Raw genomic sequence first — 21,170 nt, 5'->3', positions numbered from 1 at the left:
TAACATTTTTATATTAGGTGGTAGATCTTTCAGACACGATCATTTTAAAAGTAGCTCACATACTGAAAAAGTCTGAGCACCCCTGGTTTAGATGTTTACTGTTCAAAACGAGGTAGCATTTTGCAGTAAATATTTGCAACAATAAAAAGACATATCCTAATACAAGTAATCAGTGTGTCATACTTCTAATTACAGAGACTAGTTTTACACTTCCATTCATTTAGTTCAAACACTGAAAGGACATTAATGGCACCAAGGGGCAGCCACATCAAATCAATAACATCTGCAGCTTTTTACCATTGAAAAAACATTACAAAAATCAAAGGTTTATACAGGACTTATACAGACTTATACATGCATGTCTGCAGTAGGTTAGACTACTGTAACATCCTGCTCATTGGCCTCTCTAAACAAGCGTTAACACAGCTGCAGTACATCCAGAACACTGCTGCTCGGGTCCTGACTAAAACCAGGAAGTACTTCACACATGTGTCCTGTGCTCAGGTCTCTGGCTCCTGTGGCTCAGAGAATAGACTTTAAAGCAACTCTGCCTGTGAACAAATCTCTCCATGGCCTAGCTCCAAAGTACATCTCCGACATGTTAGTGCCATATGAACCATCTCACACTCTGAGGACTTCAAGGACAGTTCTCCTGCTTGTGCCCAGAGTCAGGACTAAACATGGGGACTCAGTGTTTCAGTTTTATGCAGCTAAAACCTGTAAACATTCTTCCTGAAGATGTGAGACAGGCCTCTACTTTGACAATGTTTAAATCCAGGCTCCAAACGGTTCTGTTTAGCTGTGCATATGACTGAAAGGTTTTTATTCTGCACTCTTCTCTTTTGATGTTTATTTTATGAGAATTATTTGTGATTATTTATGTTTTGATTTGTCGTTTTGTGATTTTAATGTCTTTGCACTTTGAATTACTTTGTGTATGAATTGTTCTACACAAATAAACTTGCCTTGCCTTTATTTGTTTTGTCCACCATATTAACTTAAGTCAACATGATCAACTCAAGAGACTGCTAATTAGTAATATACAAAACACCAGATGGTTTGAAATGTAACAGGCTTATAGGAAGAACAGACTGAGAAAACAGCAGCGTTTCTCAATTAACTTCACATATTTGCCTTTGATTTAATTTTTTTCTGTCTTATTTACTGTATATAGGAAACACTACTACACTGGCACAATTTCCAGTAATGCGTTGCCCCATTTGTTGTTCCATCTCCTGCAGACCAATTACTTTTTAATGTGTAGCACAGACACACACAACTAAAAGCATGACTCATAAGTGCAGAAAATGCACGCACCAAGTGATTTTATGACTTGGCCTGTGAAAAAGGTCATTGTCCTGTTTCTATTTGATGACTGGATGGATGGTTCAAAGAAGTGTCCTACCAAACAGTGGCAATATTGTATAGGAAAAGCTCATAAAACAGTCCCACATGTCTCAGGAATATGTGGGAAAGTCATTGAACTTTGGAAAACTAAAAAGCAAGAATTCCATGATATTAATAACATTGATGGACTGTGTGAGCAAAGAAACCCAGATTGGATTTTATGTACATTTTTTTTAGAGAGAACTGCCATTTAAACGGGAACAACATTTGTTTTCCCGTATGTCAAGTTTTTATTGTGGTACTATCTCTGTAAACAAAAGGTCCTGACACACAAGGTTGATGTGGTGCATTTCAAATTCATCTTACGTTGTGAGCTTTACGGGTCACCCATGTGCAAACTCTCGGCAGTATTCTCCTGAGTAAAATAATGAGTGAATGGGGTGAGAGAAGGGGAAATAAAGAGCCAAAAGCCTGAGAGCCGTGGACATTAAAAGTATCCATTCTTAGAAAGTTGAAAACATTGCATAGATTAATGGTTTAAGGGGCCCAATCCAAGGCAAATGGCCCCTTTGAAAAGTAGGTCCCACTGTTAGAACATGAAAGCAAGTGCCAGCTGCTATACCTGCAGGTTCAATCCAGCAAACACGTTTAGACACACAAAACGAGGGAAACATTTATAATGAATAGGGGCAACTGAGGACATTCTGTGACTGGCTGACTATGGGTACATGTATACTATTATTTCTTTATAGCTTGCTCCAGGGAAGTCTTTTTTAGTGTCACCATTTAAGATCAGCTATAATCACTTTTGTGTAGGCTACCGAGGGTGTTTTTGACCTATTTCAGATGTTTTGGAATGCTGGGGAACAGTTGGTGGTCTTCACTCTTTGTAAATGTTAACGGAAAGTAGTTTGTTCTTGAATCTGGTGAATTAGGGCTATAAATGCAAACAAGATTTCGTATAGCCAACAGATAAATAGTCAAGCAATTGTGCAACAGTGGGGTAAAAACTTTAGCCTATTTGCAAAACATATAGACCAGGTTATAGGCTGCATGACTGTGAAATTAATGTGATGTATTTAATGAACTACAATTTGCAGTGAGACTGTAGCTCTACAGGCCATATTTGTAAATCTACCTGTTTTAGATGACTAGGCCTGCTGAGCATTTAAAAGTCCAGCAGACCGTACAAAGCAGCTTACAGCTTCTTTTAGCCCAGCCGGGACAGTGCGGTCTGCAGAGGGGATTTCTTCTATCCTGCCCCTTTCCCTATCATAATTAGGCCACCCACATTTGCAGACATGTGGTGCTGAGTGTGTGCATACTGTGCAAGTTTGGGACATTCATATCATAATAAAGCAGGAGAAGGATCAGTATAGGCAGGGTTTTGATTTTGCACTCTTCAGTTTTAATGATGATTATTTGTGATTTTTTTATTTGTGTGATTTTAATCCTTCTTATTCTGTAAAGCACTTTGTGAATTACTTTGTGTATGAATTGTGCTATACAAATAAACTTGCCTTGCCTTGCCTTTTCACATTGCAGCCTTTGACAGATGGGGACTGTGATGGTAAAGTTGGATAAATGTCTTTTTTTTCTTTCCTTAATGCTAAACTGGCACTTTCTTTTGTTATTCAAAGCTGTCAAAAACATTTAATTGTTGGTTATATCTAGGTTTGCACTCGTTCTGTTTTAGTTATGTAATTTTTTTAGATGTTTCATGTTTCATGTCGCGTGTCAAGAGTCGGGTCTGTGTAAGTGGGTGTGTCGAGCAGTGGGAAACAGCTGATTGGTCGCTTTATGGACAGTTTGAAAGACAGGAGCGAGAGCCAATGAGCTGCGGCGCTGTGACCTGCCCCTTGTTGGACGTGCAGGCGACGTCCAAGGCAGCGTTTGTTCGGGACAGTGAGACGTGCCTTTTTGATGGTGAAGGATTTTGTCTTTTTTGTGTGTGTGTTCGAAACGGATGCATACGCTACAAGAAGATTTTTGCTAACGCGGATCGGTAACGGAGCTTAAGAAAGTTGAAACGCGCTTGTTTGACTTTCTATCCCTGAAGTTTGGAGCAATTTTTGTCGGAGGAGGGCTCGCCTGTGGATTCATGCAGACCTGGTATGCAGTGTTCATGCTATCCCAAACCAATGTGGCTAACACGCAGCCACGAGGAAAGATTACATTAAAACTTATTTGTGTATTAGTTTATAGACTAATCCATGTTCGGTTTTTACGCACCGATTTTTACGCACGGATTTTGATCTTTCGTGAGCTTCCTCTTAAGTCTCCTGTTTTTTTTTCCACGGTTTTGTTCTACTCCCACTTAATTTCACATTATTCCTAACATTAAACATGCAGATTTTTTATTATAAGCAGACAGTCCTGTAGTGTAACATATATGCGCACTTGAGTCTGCGTGAGCCGCCTTGTTCTTGCAGAGTTAGTCGTTTCGTGGAAGTTTTGTGTCTCAAGTTGCAGGTTTAAAATCGCATTTAGGCAATTATAAGATCATGTCCTAAGAAACAGCTCTGTACGCTGCCAAAATGAATGCTAATGTTAGCCACCATAAGCTGCCCATAGTCCTGAGAGGGCAGAGTGAGGCGTACCAAGTGATGCAAGGAACTATTCATAAGCAGCTCTAAAAGTATGCTTCCTAAAAGTTAAGTATGCCTTCATATTATTAGTTGTTTGTAAATATGAAAAGACTGTACGCCTGCAAACCTTTTTAAATTTGTATTGTAGTAAAAATGTATTTTCTTCATTCATTTTTCCATAACCACTACTCTCTTCAGAGCTTTTTATGTGATTGTTTAAGTAACTGGCCACAAATATCTCTTGTGTTACAGTGAAATTGGGAAATATCACAGCTGAAGGCCTTTCACTGATGGGTGCATATCGAAGGCCAACTCTCCAAGAAACCACAAAATCGTCCCCAGAGAACAGAAACTTTGATAGACTGAAGACTAGCTAAATATCTGCATCTGAACACATTAGTGACATATTGAACTTTGATGCATATGGAATTGCTGAGCTGTTATTAAGAAGTAACAATTAGAACGGCATCAGTATGAGTGCTGAAGGATACCAGTACAGAGCGCTGCATGATTACAAGAAGGAGAGGGGTGAGGACATGGACCTTCATGTGGGGGATATTTTATTAGTAAGCAAAGGAGCGCTGGTGGCTCTTGGGTACACTGATGGACTGGAGGAGAGGCCAGAGGACATCGGGTGGTTGCCAGGCTTCAACGAGACCACTCAAGAAAAAGGAGACTTCCCTGGGACATACGTAGAGTACATTGGGAAGAAATGGATCGCACCGCCTACGCCCAAGCCCCGCCCTGTCAGACCGTTACCTGTAGCTCCAGGGGTGGACAGGGCTGAAGACTCCGACTCAGAACCAGGTGATTGTAACTACACATTATTTCCACTTGTTACCATTTAGGTATTTTCCTTCTTTTTACATATGCCATAGCTCATATGACATATGTATACCATACATTCTGAGTCAAGTGGCAGCACATTGAGCAATTCAAATTTATGCTCAAACAGGCTAACCTATGTCTAGTTGTCTATTGGTCAGTAAAATGTATGATGAAACAGTGTGTTCAAAATTGCCCTTTTTGGGTCCCGGTTTGAACCCAGTTTAGTGCTGGACTACTCAGTGGTACTCTGCTGCTCACTTTCAGTATTTGTCTCTCTTGAAATGAGGGGGTGGAGGTACTAAGGTGTCCCCTGGGAAACCTAAGGAGACATTAGTGAAAAGTGGCGCATAATGAGAAGTAAATTGTTATCCCAGTGGACAATGCTGCTTTGAATCAACTTATAGAAGTCAGGCCCCACAAGCCATATGGTTGTTTAGGATATTATCTTGATTAAATTGGGAACATAGAGAGGTGTAATTCCAGTGTTAAGTCTTGGTAAAGATACATTTTTGTTTTGCGTTTAGTTGTGTCCAGTTTTGCCCAATTTAAAGTTTCAATTACCACAACACTCTCTATGACTGAAGCCAGTTGAAAGACACTAGCATTTGCACATAGCATATGTGTTCACTTTATAGAGCGGCTGGAGTTGGCAGGTTTCTAGTTTGTGCCCTTTTGTGGTGTGTGATTGTGAAATTCTTTTCTGTGGTTTGTTGTCCGGGGAGAGCTTGCTCAGACTGAAGGGGCATGTGAATGGTTGTGTCGTGGTTGAGTGGCAGCGCTGAGCCTGGAGCCAGTGTGAACGCAGCCCCAGTAAAAGAATGCTGCGTGTGTGCTGCTCTGAGAGGCACTCACAGGGGGAGACACGGGGGGCCTCTGAGGCTGTGGGACAGCGCAGTGCGAGTAACAGTGTGCAGGCAGGACTATCTCAACTGGAGCTCAGGCTTTTGAAAGGCAGGGCCATGGGTGCTCCCACTGTGTTTGTGATTTATTAGGCACTACCAAGGGATCTCACTCCCTTCCTCCATTCCGCAGCGCTCTCCCTCCTCCTGCACTGTTTGGATAGTTTCTACAGTCAGCTCTGGTGGGGGAGAGCATGGGGCCTCTGCTCAGCCACAGGGGTGTACATGAGTGCAGCAGATGTGGAGAGGCTGGGCTGCGACAGCCCGCCTCATTCCAACAAGCCTTTTTTAAACTTCTGTTCTGCACCTCCCTGTTCACAAAGAATTCATGCATAAAGACCTAGAGCACCATGGAAAATTGAGGAGGATAAAAACCTTGAAACTAGTGTTGCAATTCCTTGTGATCTAATTTAATTCTCTTTTTTGCGTTCATGCAGTAACTCTTCACAGTTAACTTTCCGAAATGCCTGAAGAGTTTGAACTATAATTGCTCTTTATCATCCAACAGTCAGTCTGTTAACATTCTTTCAAACGTAGATAAAGTGTTGCTGTGTGTGCTCCTTCAGCACCTTCTACGAGCTCAGTCTTGTTGAAGGAAATATTTAAGGCCAGCACACCCTTGTCTTCTTAGTTGCCTATCACAGTTTTCTACTGCCTTATATTTGCGCTTCAAAATTACATTATCCAAATATTGAAAAGATATGGAAAAAAACAAGCAGCATGTTCTCCATCACCCTGGCAGGACATCACCTGAGCATTACATATAAACAATGTGGGAATGTAACACGATATGTTTGTATAATAGGCTAGGTTATGTTTTGTGTGTTTGATTGTTTGATTGTTAGAAAGTAAGAGCCTGCTCTCTGCCCCCCGTATTGGAGCGAGTGCTGTGTGGAGTTTGAGATAAACTGTGCTTTCCTTCAGTGGGCCTCATTGGCTCCGAATGCTCCGTTAGCTCCAACTCTTGGTTCATGCAATAGACATTTCTCTCGTAGCAACTCTAGATCTTGATCCAATCCCAGATCAACCTATAGGATGAGCTGGGTGCATACAGCTGAAGAGTGTTAGCCCCTTCAAACTTTGTACCATACTCATTTTACTTAATTTTCATCATTTGATCATTTATGGAGTTATAATAATAGTTAGGCTGACTGTGGTCAAGTAAAACAATTGGAATCCTATGGTCACTTATTAAAGTAATTTCATCTCTGGCATGCTCATATTCGGAGCATTGGTATCTTGCTTGATTGGACTGAAGTAAACCACTTAACCACCAGATTAAAAAAAAAGTTCTATACAATCCTGCATACTGTAATTCGCAACATTGGGAAATGCACAGTGTCTGAATTCAAATCTTCTTTACTGCTGCTACTACTAATAGCTTGTCTGCAAGCCGGATTAAGAGAGAGAGGCCGAGGCCGACTGAGACTTTGACAAAAAGGAAGAGATGAGGTCAGTAAAAATCTCCAGTGCTGGGCTGCTACAGCTTTTTCAAATAGTGTGTTTTTTTAAGAGTTAGTGTCCTGTGACATCGGCTCCTTTGTAAAGCTGTGCGGTTGAGGTGTGGCATTACATAAATCTTTGGGGAAAAGAACACATCATAGCAACAATATCCATTTTGTATGTTCAAGCACTGTTGCAGGTTATTAAAATAACATAATTCTTTTTATTAATCCATCCATTTTTAAAATTGAACTTTTTTCTATCAATTTCTTTTAAAACTGAACTCTTACTAGTTTGAATATAAATTGGGGATAATGACAATGTCCAGTTGTTTTGCTCTTGTGTCCCACATCCAAATTTGCAAATAACTATCTACAAATCAGTTTCCACTTGTATACAGCCTGCTCTGTAGCTTCATTGATCTTCTGTTCCCAACGTAACTCACTAGTCTGTTTGAGACCCATCTCAAACTTTGAATTTCAATCAACATGCATGATCATTGATGTCAATATGAAGGACACTATTTGCTATCTGCAATTTCTTACTGTCCACATAAATGACACTCCTCTTCTGAGGAACCTTAGCGGCCTTCAGTTCCTCTCTTGTGTAACCATCGGCACCCCAGCTGAACTGTGCAGGCCTCTCTCTGCTCACTACAGGGTTAATTGGCAGGCTGTAGCAACAGCATCCTGATTGGCTGTCACTCAGCAGTTACACCACCTGTTCCATCCTGTAGGGGGAGATGTTGCCTTCGTATTAGCTCTCTTATGCTTACTGTTCTTATTGTCTGTGAAACTGACCTACTTCCCTACACTTTTTAAAATGTTTGTTAATTCACCTTGTGAATCTCTGCCCACCATTGTAATATCTGTAATAACTGGCTGTTAAACCCTGTACCCTTACATAGGCTCTTGTTTGCTCCTTAAGCTTCTCACAGACAAGATGATATGGCACAGGGTAAAAGTGCAGACCTTAAGCGGCCTGTCTAAATGTTTCACAGGTGTGTACTGGTGCCCTGGCTTGTCCTGCTGCAGCCTGTGATGTGACACGGGCTCAGACACAGTGTGAGCAGCAGCTGCATTTCACCAGTCAGACTAGTTCAGGTTAGAGAAGACGGTGCACCCCGTGCTCCATCATGGGCCCAAGCATCCAGGCATGTAGAGGCATGTCTCTGGGGGACTCCTATTTGGGTGCTTTTCCCAATCACCAAGAAGAGTTGGGACAAAAAAAAAAACATGTAGGAACTTGCTTATCGTTTGATCCTCTGCCAGGGCGTTTGAAACTCCCTCAAATAGATTGAAACATTTCTGCCATACTTTGTCTGCTACTTGATCCAATTCCATCGGCGCCAAACTATCCTGCCGTTGACAGTACTAAGAAGCAACTGTATCACTGCTGTCTGTTGTCACTCATAGGAGTAAATAAACACAGGGACTGCATGCGCCTTCTCCTTTTAGTTACTGTTACTAAGTAAGTGTGGCAATATCCATGTCCTTATATTGTTCATATATTAATGTTAATGTATTGAGTTCACCCTAATATAGCACATTTTCAGTTTTCATTAAAGATAATTAAAGGCCATGTGATATTTTGTCAGAAAAGTATGTTATACATTTTTTACAGAATATCTACATGTGCTGTAAAATAATCTAGTATGATTTACCCTTGATTTACCCCGAATCTGATCATTGGCGTCTGCTTGCATTGGACCCCTAACCATGGGGTTCTCAGAAGCAAGTAGCATATCTGGGCAGAGAAAGGTTATACTGAGGCTGTGCAATGGAAGCTCCACATGTCTCTGTCCCTATTTAAGGACCACTGGCCTTCCAGCTCCGACTTCTCAGAACCCCCTGCTGCCTGCCCCTCCACAGCCAAGTAGTTCCTGTGATATCTTCCAGATGACTCGTTGTCCTACATGCAGTCTTGTGTGTTGGAGTGTGAGGAGTGTGGCTGTTGATTAGCGATTCATGATTTGGTTTTTAGAATGCATCTTAAAAGTCCCTCAGAGTAAATCGAAATGAACTTCATTCTTGGAAAAAAAAAAAAGGTTACAAGAAAGCGTCCATTTATAGTTTCTGAGGATTTTGTGCACTTAGCTGAACAGACCAGTCTTTCAGAACAGATCGTTTTCAAAATACACCTTTGCAAATCCAAATAAAATCCTGTCCAAGTCCTTGATCTTTTCATGTCTACACCTGGGGACAAAGTTCTGAAGAAAAAGTAAGTCAGACCTGTGGCCTGGCTTAACTCATATCACAGTCTGTTTACCCAGGCCTGCAACCTCCACGGCCAACCTCTGGTCTTCAGTTAGACCGCTGTAATGACCACTTGTGTTTGAAGTTCAATTTGTACCTCTGTGCTAGTCAGGTTTGCGGAATTCACTTGACTCACCCCACCCTTGCCATTTAATATAAGAAGGCATCATTCTCCCACTATTAAAAATGATGATCTAGATTTAAACCGCATTGTGATGTAGTGGTTAATTTGTAGCGACTTGTCTGCATTCTGCGATTGAGTCCTAGATTCTATAAATGGCAGCCTTTCTCTCTCCCCGATTTCACATCTAAACTTTTGAGGGATTAGGTCTCTTGCCAAGCCTCATTACTTCTGCTGTAAATATTGTTTTATTTTATTTATTTAAAACAAGGACAGTGCACAGATTGCATTGATTTCAAAGAGAAAAGATGCTCTGCCCATGATTTAGTTAAAACCTACTTTCCATCTGCAGTCCTTGGGAAGGTACAAAAGACTAAAAACGGCTCATTTACATAAAAGCACAATCTGACAATAACATTTCATGAATAGCAATGCCACTTAAAAGTCACAACTATTCAATTCATCACTCAGCATTTAAAATGGTCTTGTATGGATTGTTTTTGTCTACTCTAGTCAGTGCTCGTACCCTTTTACTTAATTTAGCGTAGCGGGAAGCAGTGCATTTTGATTGCTTGTACTAACCCACTGAATGTTTAGTTATATGAATATCTGCAAATAATTAATAGTTTTGATCCTTTTCTCCAGCGTTATGTCTCCTGGACCTGACGGAACAGTTCACTCTACCAGAAACGGCGCCCCCTCTGCTGGCCCGGCTGATTCAGGCTATTGAGAAAAACGGTAAGTTTCACATTAAAACTGGCCTTATGTCTGTTACACATATAATTTAAATTTCTCATTCCTTTTTGCAGGTCTGGATAACCCAACACTTTATCGAACGTTTACTGCAGGAGGTGGGGCTGAATTTCGACAGTATTATGACTGTGGTAAGGATCTTAAATATAGTAGTATTTTGTATAAACGTTGTATATACAAATAATGAAGTCAAAATGTGCGTTTCAGATCCTTCCTCTGTGGATTTGGATCAACTTGAACTCCCTGTCCTTTGTGACAGTCTGCGAAGGTACTTGCAGGATCTACCCCAGCCCATTATCCCAACTGCATTATACACTCAAATGGTCCACACAGCCAAAGGTGAGTGCAAATGTTGTTACTCTGTTTGAAATATGGCTGTTTACTCCACAGAAGCAGAGCGCTGACGTAAATTGCCACCACACTGCTAATTGAACATTCAGTTCCTCGTCACTAACTCTTGTTCCAAAAGCTTTTTACAGTTTTTCTTCTGTGCATCTCAGAGCAATGTCACATTTACCCAACTTTTTGAGTGCAAGCAGTAACCAAATTCTCACACCACACTCTGCTCTGTCGTGCTGCATTCTCTTTCTGTCACAGGGCCAGAAACAGGATATCTGTGGTTAATAGGAACTAAAACAAGCCTGAAAGTTTATCTGTACAATCTGTGAGCAGCCAATCACCTGCTAGTGTACCTTACGCTCATTGTCAACCGCACAGTGTCTTTGCGGCTTGTAACCGACTGCACATGACACTTTTTTCCATCGCCTTTTTGAGAGAACATCCTCTACTTCAGTTTTCTTTGGTTCTTTTTTTGTGAACAAAGGCTTAAACTTGCTTTCTGGTTATACAGAAGTAGCAGGTCCAGAGGAGTGTGCTCAGCTGCTGCGCCGAATCTTTAGCTCTCCGGGCCTGCCTCCACAGTATTGGCTCACCCTCCAGTGTCTGCTCAGGCACTTCAGCCGTGTGTGTCAGAACGGCTCCAAAAACCTGCTGTCTGCACGGGCCGTGGGTGAGATCTTCAGCCCTGTGCTTTTCAGACAACAGAGCTCCAGGTGAGAGCACAGCACGGCCTTCAGTCACACTGCAGTCTGCGTTAAAGATAGAGCAGGCTACAGACAGGCTCAAGTGTGCCTACTCAGACATACAATACTGTAGCACCCAGACACAGGCTCACAGCACCCGCATGCACGCACGTTAACAAGCAAAGCCTAATTTCTCTGCACTGGCCTAAATACATTCAACCTTTCTGCCGACAGCTGTGAACCCAGCTCAGATACCCACGTCAGGATCATTGAGGTTTTGGTGGCCAGTGAATGGGCAGACAGCAATGCAGCACCAGGTAATAACCTCATTACTATGGACTATCCAAACTCTTTCCCAATGTCAAATGCATTTAATTCAGTATCAGTGCAAAGTAGTGTTGTCATCATATTACTGTTATTTCAAACCTATTTTCTGCACTATTACTCTGGAAAAAGTCCATAATCAAGACGGATGTGTATATAGTATTAGCTGTGATGATGGATTTAATGATACACACGCAAACACATTTATACTTGATTGCTTTCTATGTCTACAGTTGTATTACTTCATTTTGGTGGCAATTTGCATTTTTTGACAGCCATGGTGCAGAAATTAAACTCTGTCTTAGTTTAAGTTGCGTTTTCCTATATTTTCTATAGTACATGAATTATAATAGCAAATAATGGCAGGAAATCTAAATCTTGTTCTATAATGACAAATGTTGTAGACCGTTGCAGTCCTGTGCGTGGCTTCATTATGTTTTTACAGCTCTAGTTAAAAGCACTGTTGTTGGCTGCCACAGAGGCCCATCTCTGGCCCAGGCTGTTTAAACATTTTATTACCTGTTAGGGCTATTTATAATGTCGTGAGCTTGGGCAAGTCTTCGCTGTCAGTAATTTGCACCTGCAGGAGTAGTTTCACTCTGGCCTGGGTGGGAGCAGTGCAAAGACAGACCAAAAGGAAAAATTGGTGGCACTCACATTTTGACAAAATCTCATTGATACAAGTAAATGTTTTGTTTTTGTTGGTTTGGAAGTTTGTATAATTTTATACAGTGCTTTGGTGCCCTTAGTATTGAAATATAAATTGGACCCACACAGTGATGATCACTTTACACTTCTTTGTAAAGACGTGTACATTCTGTCTGTAGATTTCTGTGAATGGCTGGTGTGTGCATGTGCAGTGTGGCCTACTCCTGGTGACTGCGTGCCTATTTTAAGTAAGCGACAAAAGGCCCAGTTAGATTTGGTTGGTTGGAAAGTTGACATGCTCCACAGAGCTCCTCTTGTTAAACTGAGGCCTGCTCTCTGCCTCACTGCTTTACTCTGGCCCTCCAAATGTTCTCCTTGCCTCAAAGTGCCGAGCTCAGCAAATATTTGAAACTTTGCAAGTTAATCATAAGTTGAAACACCCTTTGACTCCTCCTTTACACACACTGAGGGAGAGAGAGGGGAAGGGGGAGTGACCAACACCCGTATGTGGCGTGAGGCTGTGCTCAGAGCTAGTGCTAATCATTAACCTTGTGCCTGCACAGCAGCAGCAGGCCGCAGTGGGGCAGAGTCAGCAACAGGCAAGTGTGCTTAAGGCAAGAACTGAGCAGACCCAGTACTTGCACCTGACCTTACTTTGCACGGATTACCTGGATTTTAATAGAACTGCATTGAACTGAGGACTTCTACGCATTTTGGCCTTTTGGTAGAATATACTGCGATTGTTTGAACCAAATATGATGGACACAGTTAAACTACTCGGAATGACAACAAAATATGCATAACCTCTACAGTAAGTGTATTTTCTGTTATGTATTTATGTATGTATGTAATGTAAGAACTACGTGGCACAAATTAACTATACATGGGGTTGGTGCTAGGTGCTTTTGGCTCTAGTTAAACTTTCTATCTTGTCACTTGTGTCAGGCAACAATGTGCCTCTTCAGATGATATGTGCAGGTTGCCTCACTACATTCTATGCTGTATGGGACCATTGAGTTTTTGAGTTTTTGTATAATTTATTACATACAGGTGCTTTAAAAGTATAGGGCTCACCTTAAGGACACCATGAAACAGGACACTGTTCTAATCATTGGACAATACTCAGAAGTAAATCTATTTTAATAGCTCTGAGGAAATCAAGCTCTAGTGCAGTCGGGCCAGTGTCACTGTGGGATTACAGGCGTATTTTGGTGCCGCTGACCGGCCCTGGCTTTGTCATTTGGCTGCGTACGTGCTGCAGCAGCAGAGCTGGCTTTGTCTCAAGTGCCAGTAGAGGGGTGGACTATAGCTCGGCATGACACACGTGTGGGGGCGGGGCCAAACTGGCTGCAGGAGAGTCCGAGAGGGAGGGAGTGATGACGCTGGAAAAGCATGGGACAGGCTGCGGCTGCTTGGCTCCTCCTGCTAGCCCACAGATCCTACTCATGGAGGCACTAGGACATACGGCTACAGTCATGAAGGATTTTTATGCTCGTCAGGCTGTTTCACTGTGGCTCGCTGCAGTGTTGTGAAGAAGGCAGTTCTGAGGTGACAGGCTTTTGTATGATCTCATTGCTGTGAGAATAAGAAAGATGCTTGAATGGTGGAGGACATACCCCCAATGTGATTGGCTGTGGTAAGTGATGTAACATGTTACTGAGCAGGCTGCCTCTGATGCAGATTTGACTGGCTTAAACTCATGTTTTTATTTTAATAGAGGAAAATATGTATATTGCTTTTATGTAGCTCTGGGGGCTTTGTCCAGTAGCGACACTTCTTAAATGATCTAACTGTGTGTTTAAATGGTGCTCTTGTTGGCAGTCAAACTGTGCTTCATTTAAACAAAAGAAGTTGTTTTGTGGGCTTGATATGTGCTTGTAGTCTGTTTAGGAGCATGCTAAGAGCTCTGAATGGGCAGTTCTACATGGTTCATTGCAGCAGGAAGGGTGTTAATGCAGAGGGACTGAACAAAGACAGTGCAGATTTGTGGGTTAAAAATAGCCACTTGCCTTGGTTCAGCTAGAGCCACGCTTCACTGTTGGGCAATCACTGCACATTTTGACATGTGTGGATGTCTAAATGTCATAATTATGATAAAATACGGTAAAGCCTTTTGATTCTGCGAAATAACTTTCTGTGGTTGGATGAATGAGATCTGTATTATTGATTTAAATTTACCTGTGTGGTTTTCCCACACAAATTACATACATATATATATTTTTTTTAAGTTTTGTAGAGTAAAACAAGAATAGTGTTCTTTTACATATCTCATTGGTTGAATGTACTCACAATTCCCCAGCACACTGCTGCCTAATTTAATCAATAAAAAACACACACACACACACACACTTGTCGCATTAGTTGTCTCTTGATACAAAATTTTCCATGGTTAAAACTATTTAAAATGAGCTTTTGTATTGAGAGGGTATATTTATGTTACAGCTCTACCTCCAAAGCCACCCAAGCCTGCACCTGTGACTAACAACGGTATGAACAATAACATGGCTCTTCAAGACGCTGAGTGGTACTGGGGCGACATCTCGAGGGAAGAGGTGAATGAGAAACTTAGGGACACCGCAGACGGTACTTTTCTGGTGCGAGATGCCTCTACCAAAATGCACGGAGACTACACTCTGACATTAAGGTCAGTTCTATACAAATGAAGTGAATCAAAAGCAAGTGTTGTGGTCATTTATACAGTTTTCTTATTCTGGTTACAGGAAAGGGGGCAACAATAAACTCATTAAGATATTTCATCGAGATGGAAAGTATGGCTTTTCTGATCCACTAACGTTTAGCTCAGTCGTTGAACTCATCAACCACTACCGCACGGAGTCTCTGGCTCAATACAACCCAAAACTAGACGTCAAACTGTTGTACCCTGTATCAAAACACCAACAGGTAAACCATTTACTACTGTAAGATGGAACAACAATTGTGCATTTCTTAAAGATTAACAAGTCATGATGGTTTCTCCAGGATCAAGTAGTGAAAGAGGACAACATTGAAGCAGTAGGTAGAAAGCTGTGTGAGTATCATCAGCAGTACCAGGAGAAGAACAAGGAGTATGATCGTCTCTATGAAGAATACACAAGAACATCACAAGTGAGTGCCCATCCACACATTACTGTTTAATTGCTTTTCTTTTACACATATTTATGAGATGTCTCTGCTTCCAGGAAATTCAAATGAAACGCACAGCCATAGAAGCATTTAATGAAACTATTAAGATCTTTGAAGAGCAATGCCAAACACAAGAGCGGTACAGCAAAGAGTATATTGAGAAATTTAGAAGAGAAGGAAACGACAAAGAGATTCAAAGGTGCGTATTGTGTTTTTCAGAATACAATGTTACAGATTTGACTGAATAAACAATAATGAGTTGATGTTTTCATTTTAGAATCATGGGGAACTATGAGAAGTTGAAATCTCGGATTAGCGAAATTGTAGACAGTAAGCGGCGCCTGGAGGAGGATCTGAAGAAGCAGGCAGCAGACTACAGAGAGATTGACAAGAGAATGAACAGTATCAAGCCTGATCTCATTCAACTTCGCAAAACCAGAGACCAATATCTAATGTATGTATAGCACTTGCGGCTGCATGCTCTTCTCTTGAGAATATTAAGGCGAGTCTAACCTGGACTCTAACCATTCTCATTTGTAGGTGGTTGACCCAGAAAGGAGTAAGGCAGAAAAAGCTCAACGAGTGGCTGGGAATCAAGAACGAGAACACAGAAGAGTGAGTTTCCTTTTAATCCAGAGTAATGTAAATTACATGTAATTGTACTAATGTCTGTTTTGTTTTGTTTTTTCAGTCAATATTCTATGGTGGAGGATGATGAAGATCTGCCTCATCACGACGAGCGTTCCTGGAAGCTAGGCAACATAAACAGACTCCAGGCCGAAGCACTGCTCCAGGGCAAGAGAGACGGTACATTCCTGGTTCGGGACAGCAGTAAGGCCGGATGCTACGCCTGCAGTGTTGTGTACGTATCATAATAAGATTAAGTGTTGACTCATAGATGGGGCCATGTGGGACAAGACCTGTGGCTGACCCTATTGTTACTTGTGTTTGCAGCGTGGATGGTGAGGCCAAGCACTGCGTCATCAACAAAACGCCATCAGGTTACGGCTTTGCAGAACCCTACAACCTATACAGCTCTTTGAAAGAACTCGTACTTCACTACCAGCATACATCTTTGGTCCAGCACAATGACTCTCTAAATGTGACGTTAGCATACCCGGTGTATGCCCAGCAGAGACGGTGAGGAGCGCACTGGTCTGTAGACATAAAGACAGGCCTCAAGGCAGTTTACACAAGCAAGACTCAGACTGGAGACAAGAAAGAAAACACATAAAAGCCTGGAACATTTCAGTGACTTAGGCTGACCACAAGCAGCTTTCTGAATGTACTTGTCCTCTGTGCTTTGTGGACAAACTAAGGACTGAGCTCTGCAGTGGAGAACATGTAAGGCCTTCTATTGGTGCTTGTTCCTCCCAAAGCTTTACCAGCTGGAATGTCTGCACCCTCCACATGGATATGTCCCACTTGCCACCATTTGTTGTTCCACTTTGTTCCTTTCACGCTATGTGCGATTCTGAGCGAGGATTTCTGTGTGTAGATGCCTGCAAGTGTGTGACCAAAACTCATCAAATCAGGAAGCGGTGTGATTCTTGAGGACTTGTGTTAACCGTTAAAGAGCAGACCGTGGATCAGCTAAAAATGTAGCAAAATGGCACTTTGAACTAAGTATTTGTGACTTTTTTTTTTATGTCTGACGGGGGGAAACTCCTATAAGGACTTTTATGTGAAGTACAGAGACTGACTCTGGCTTCTTACTGTTGAGCATTAGAAGTAAACTTGATCTCTACTGTTGGCAGGTGAAACTATGAATGGACTTTGTTATGTAAATACACAGTGCAAAGTCATGAATCAAAGTGCACCATACCAAAAATATCAGTTCCTGCTTAGATTTTATATTCTGATCTGCTATGCAATTCTTTATTTTTAGATATACCTTTCTGTTGCAACCCACAATATAAGCTTGTTTTATTGCTTAAAGTATTTTTCCGATGTAAAAATCCAAGAGGATATTTTGTGTCAAAATGCCAAGATACATACAGAGCAGATTTATGTTTTTTTAAGATTATAACAGAAACATACATTTTATTATAATGAAATTAACAACCGCTATACAGATTAAAAGATTACTATTTTCTATGTCTTTTTGCTTCAACGTAATGCTGTTCTCAGGCAGAGCCTTGTGAATATCAAGCTGCTACAGTTACAGTACTATTTCTTACAGAGCTAAACAACATGCAGTTTTGGATGTCAGTGAACTCAGAGAATGATACAATGGGACTTGCAACAAAAATGCTGCATATTTTCACCCCATACCACTCTCACAGTGAATACAACAGCATAGATTTATTTTGTTATAAATAAATAAATATATATATATACATATATATGTGTACGTGGATGTGTGTGTGGGTGTGTGCACGTGTGTGATGTATATGTATGTATATATAATATATATATATATATATATATATATATATATATGTATATATATGTATGTGTGTGTGTGTGTGTGTGGGGGTGTGTGTGTGTGTGTGTGTGTGTGTGTGTGTGTGTGTGTGTTTGTATATATATATATATGTATATGTTCTCTTAAAAACTCCCAGCAGCCCGGTGTTTGCGACTGCTGGATGTTGATATTAAAAATAGTAGACATCATCCACTTAGTATTTTTCTGTATCAGAAAATCACTGTGTCTACACTGGTGGATCACCATATTTCAATTCTTTCATATTTCCAAAGGACAGCATTTGCCAGTGAAACGCTCAAGTCCATCTCAGCGTTTTAATTTAACCAAAAGTCCACAGTTCAGGTACAAAGCTTGATTCAATACTTCAGATATGACTGTTATACTTTTGGCCACCCGATTCGCCACTTTTGGTTCAAAGAAGAGCTCAACAGTACAAAATGGCTTCACAAATATACACAGAACTGTGCATTTTTTCTTTATTGTTACAATATATTTTTGATTTATTCTCTTTTCACTCACATGTCAAATTTTAGTAATATTTGTGCCCAATTTTGTTTGTGGAACATGTTAACACAATATCAGTCTACACGAGTTGGAAAAGGTAACTATTGTCTACACCAGGGGTCACCAACCCTGTGCCCGCGGGCGCCATGTCGCCCCCAAGCCCCACATGAGTCGCCCGCAAACCAGTTCTAAAAATAGCACAACTCACTGCATCTAAAATTTAATTTTATTCTGTTGCTATTTTTTTAATCACCCTTGCGTTTATATAGATTTAAAAATGACAATATCTTAAACATATGTTCATTATACGTGAAGTATAGATAGATAAGTTAAGGTGAACTTTGACCTACTCACTTCAAAGGTCAGTATTGTGCGCGTGACAAAACCAGTGCTCCGCTCGCGAGCGCTGTGAGGATGCGCTGAATGCAGTTTCTTACTCCATGGTAGAAAATAAAGAGATCACTTTCACAACGATTTAAGACTGTAAAAGAAACCTGCGCGTATCTCATCTGCGGAGCGACTGTGGTGACGGCAAAGCGGCACAATGTGGAGGGACACTTCACTATGTCTCACAAACGCAGCTTTGGGTAAACACCAGGCTTTTTCCACGACACCGGTGAAAAAGTCACACAACGCAACCGAAATTTATTTAAAAATATGTACGCTTATTTTTCTTTAACATTACATAATTGATAACTTTATGAAACATGGTGCAATGTATATTATTTATGTTTTGTTAAAAAGGTTTGTCAATGGATAGTGAAAATGGGACACTTTTCCTATGAGATGTAGTGATGTAAGTGTCATCTGGAAATTTAACAATTACTAAGATTAGTAAAGTTAAAGTGCTGAATACTGATATCTGTTTCCCTCCTTGCTCATCGTTGATAATTATTTTGAGAAATCATTAATGTGATCAGTGTCTTGCAACGTGATTAGTGTGTTCACATAGATGATTATCATTTATCATTGTTAATAATTTATAACTAAAGGCAAACTGAGCAAATGTGTTATTTCAGAAGAGCGTCTCAAACTGGTAGCCCTTCGTATGACTCAGTGCCCATAAAGTAGCTCTCAGGTTAAAAAAGGTTGGTGACCCCTGCTCTACACTATACAAAATTATAAAAGGAAAAAGGTAAAAAAAAAAAAAAAAGAAAAAACTCATTCTTCATTTTTCATTGAATTAGTTGCAGGCCTTTATAATTGACTAAGTACAAAGTGTAGCTTTGAAAGTGAAATTGCCATGTATTTTATTTGAACAAGGAGGATCCCCTATGGTACTTGATGTGTATTTCCTGCCAATTGATTTTTTTTTTTTTTCTTTCATGGTCAAATGGTTTAATTTTAGACATCTTTTTCTGTTGGTGTCCCAGGCACAATTGGATTAAAATTTAACAGTGTTCTGGCCTTTTTCTTTAGTACTTAATGGGCTTTGTTAAAAGGAAATAAAATTGTTCTTTTTATTAAAACTGAGGCTGGTGGTGATTTATGTGCACGTGTATGTTAGTCCCTGTCCCTGATACATTAATGGCATGTACTTAAACTGACTTGGGGAAACTATTCACCCTGTTTTATGTAACATGTATGAAGGGAGGTAAGTACAGATGCCATTATTGTCATAGCAAAGACCATTTTTAGACCACTGCAGTTCATTTGGGTCAAGGTCCACTTCTATCGGACAGACTTCCAGAAAGAACCTGAGGAGACGCCCCTCTGCACTGAGCCTGTTCTAATGCAGGCTGCATAAACACCTAATGCATAGGGTTAGATTATTATATTATGTACTACACTTAATGTCTGCTGACTATCGCTTTAATGGCACAGATTTATGGCAGTAAGCTCTAGAAAACACTTTGAGGTTGGGATTTAAAACATACCGGGGTTTAAATGAGGACACATTATTAAAAATGCAGTGATGCTTTCCCTGTATAAATGGTAAAAATGTGCTGCTGTTTTTGTTCAACATAAGCTCTTGGTACAGTAAATGGAAGTGGACTCTGCTCTTCCTCTTGAGCAGCCTTCAGTGAAATGCAGCTAGACCAGTTATAGAGCTGTTATAGAGCTGTAAGCGCTGATGTTGAGAGATAAAGCAACAGGTTCAGACTACTTATCGTGAACAGGCTGATAAGAGAGAGCAGAGGCTCCTGGCATTGCACAGCACTGAGTTAACTATTGACACACTCTGAACTTTGGATATGCAACTCTCAGAAAGAGGTCTCAGTGAATCCCAAAGTCCACCTTGTTCTGGCCTACAAAGGTTTACAGTGAAAAGTTTGCTCTATTTTCCAAAAACAAATAAACTAAATGTATGCAATTTTTTTCCACTAAAAGTTAAGATATTTGCTTACCACTAGAGAGAATGTTCAGGCTAATTATTTAATTAGTAATGCCTAAATGTAGGTCTCTTAATAATTAACAATTTGGGATTGCCCCCAATGCATTCACTCAAGTCTACAGGCTGCATGTCTCTGCTTCTGTTAGACGCCAATGCCTTCTCAAGCTTCTTCTGAAGATCACAGACTTATAAATTAACAAGCAGGCCTGTATGTTCCAGACAATGGCATTCCTGTGGTGGTTTGCCTCACACCAGTCTGAGCTTGCACCCGATTCAAAGCTGCACCAAAGGCTATAAAACTGTAATGTGACAGTGGATGAAGTGTCCATGACCAAATATCTGTTATAGCCAGTTTGTGAGGAATATTCCAGTGATTCAGTGTCAGTGGAAGGGAAAGTACCTGCGTTTACAGAGAAGTCATTTATTGATTAGCCTCAGAGAGATACAGTAGGGCAACTGTTTCTGTTTTTTATTTCACAATCATGTTTCATCATTAGCCATTAAAACCAATGTGATAGACTTTTTTACATTTACTGTATATTAGTGTTTTTT

The 21,170-nt window shown here is 40.7% G+C and overlaps 1 protein-coding gene across 3 annotated transcripts; it reads left to right on the top strand.

Annotated features, from left to right (window-relative positions):
* The first annotated feature begins 3,225 nt into the window (after positions 1-3,225).
* On the top strand, positions 3,226-17,702 carry pik3r1 (phosphoinositide-3-kinase, regulatory subunit 1 (alpha)). 3 transcript variants are annotated; one of them, XM_055231743.1, is made up of 15 exons: positions 3,226-3,459; positions 4,188-4,742; positions 10,127-10,219; positions 10,291-10,365; positions 10,442-10,573; positions 11,085-11,286; positions 11,491-11,573; positions 14,671-14,872; positions 14,949-15,129; positions 15,208-15,333; positions 15,408-15,550; positions 15,629-15,805; positions 15,892-15,966; positions 16,043-16,213; positions 16,306-17,702. In XM_055231743.1, exons 2-15 carry the CDS (start codon positions 4,409-4,411, stop codon positions 16,493-16,495), a joined length of 2,184 nt encoding a protein of 727 aa, XP_055087718.1. In that variant the 5' UTR covers positions 3,226-3,459; positions 4,188-4,408; the 3' UTR covers positions 16,496-17,702. The 3 variants fall into 3 exon arrangements, with proteins under 3 accessions (XP_055087718.1, XP_033844824.1, XP_033844825.1); XM_033988933.2 differs by lacking the exons at positions 3,226-3,459; positions 4,188-4,742; positions 10,127-10,219; ... (2 more) ...; positions 11,085-11,286; positions 11,491-11,573 and adding an exon at positions 12,538-13,039 and having other exon boundaries at positions 16,306-17,698; XM_033988934.2 differs by lacking the exons at positions 3,226-3,459; positions 4,188-4,742; positions 10,127-10,219; ... (2 more) ...; positions 11,085-11,286; positions 11,491-11,573 and adding an exon at positions 13,377-13,864 and having other exon boundaries at positions 16,306-17,697.
* Positions 17,703-21,170: the final 3,468 nt, after the last annotated feature.

This window comes from Periophthalmus magnuspinnatus, chromosome 23 (assembly GCF_009829125.3).
Source record: "Periophthalmus magnuspinnatus isolate fPerMag1 chromosome 23, fPerMag1.2.pri, whole genome shotgun sequence".
NCBI classification, from domain to species: Eukaryota; Metazoa; Chordata; class Actinopteri; order Gobiiformes; family Gobiidae; genus Periophthalmus; species Periophthalmus magnuspinnatus.
This window is presented reverse-complemented; position numbering and strand designations above follow the sequence as displayed.

Coding starts and splice junctions, on each gene's coding strand:
- pik3r1 (XM_055231743.1), top strand. CDS start 4,409: ATGAGTGCTGAAGGATACCAGTACAGAGCGCTGCATGATTACAAGAAG. Junction 14,873..14,948: donor GACTACACTCTGACATTAAG/GTCAGTTCTATA, acceptor TTCTGGTTACAG/GAAAGGGGGCAACAATAAAC. Junction 15,806..15,891: donor ACCAGAGACCAATATCTAAT/GTATGTATAGCA, acceptor TCTCATTTGTAG/GTGGTTGACCCAGAAAGGAG.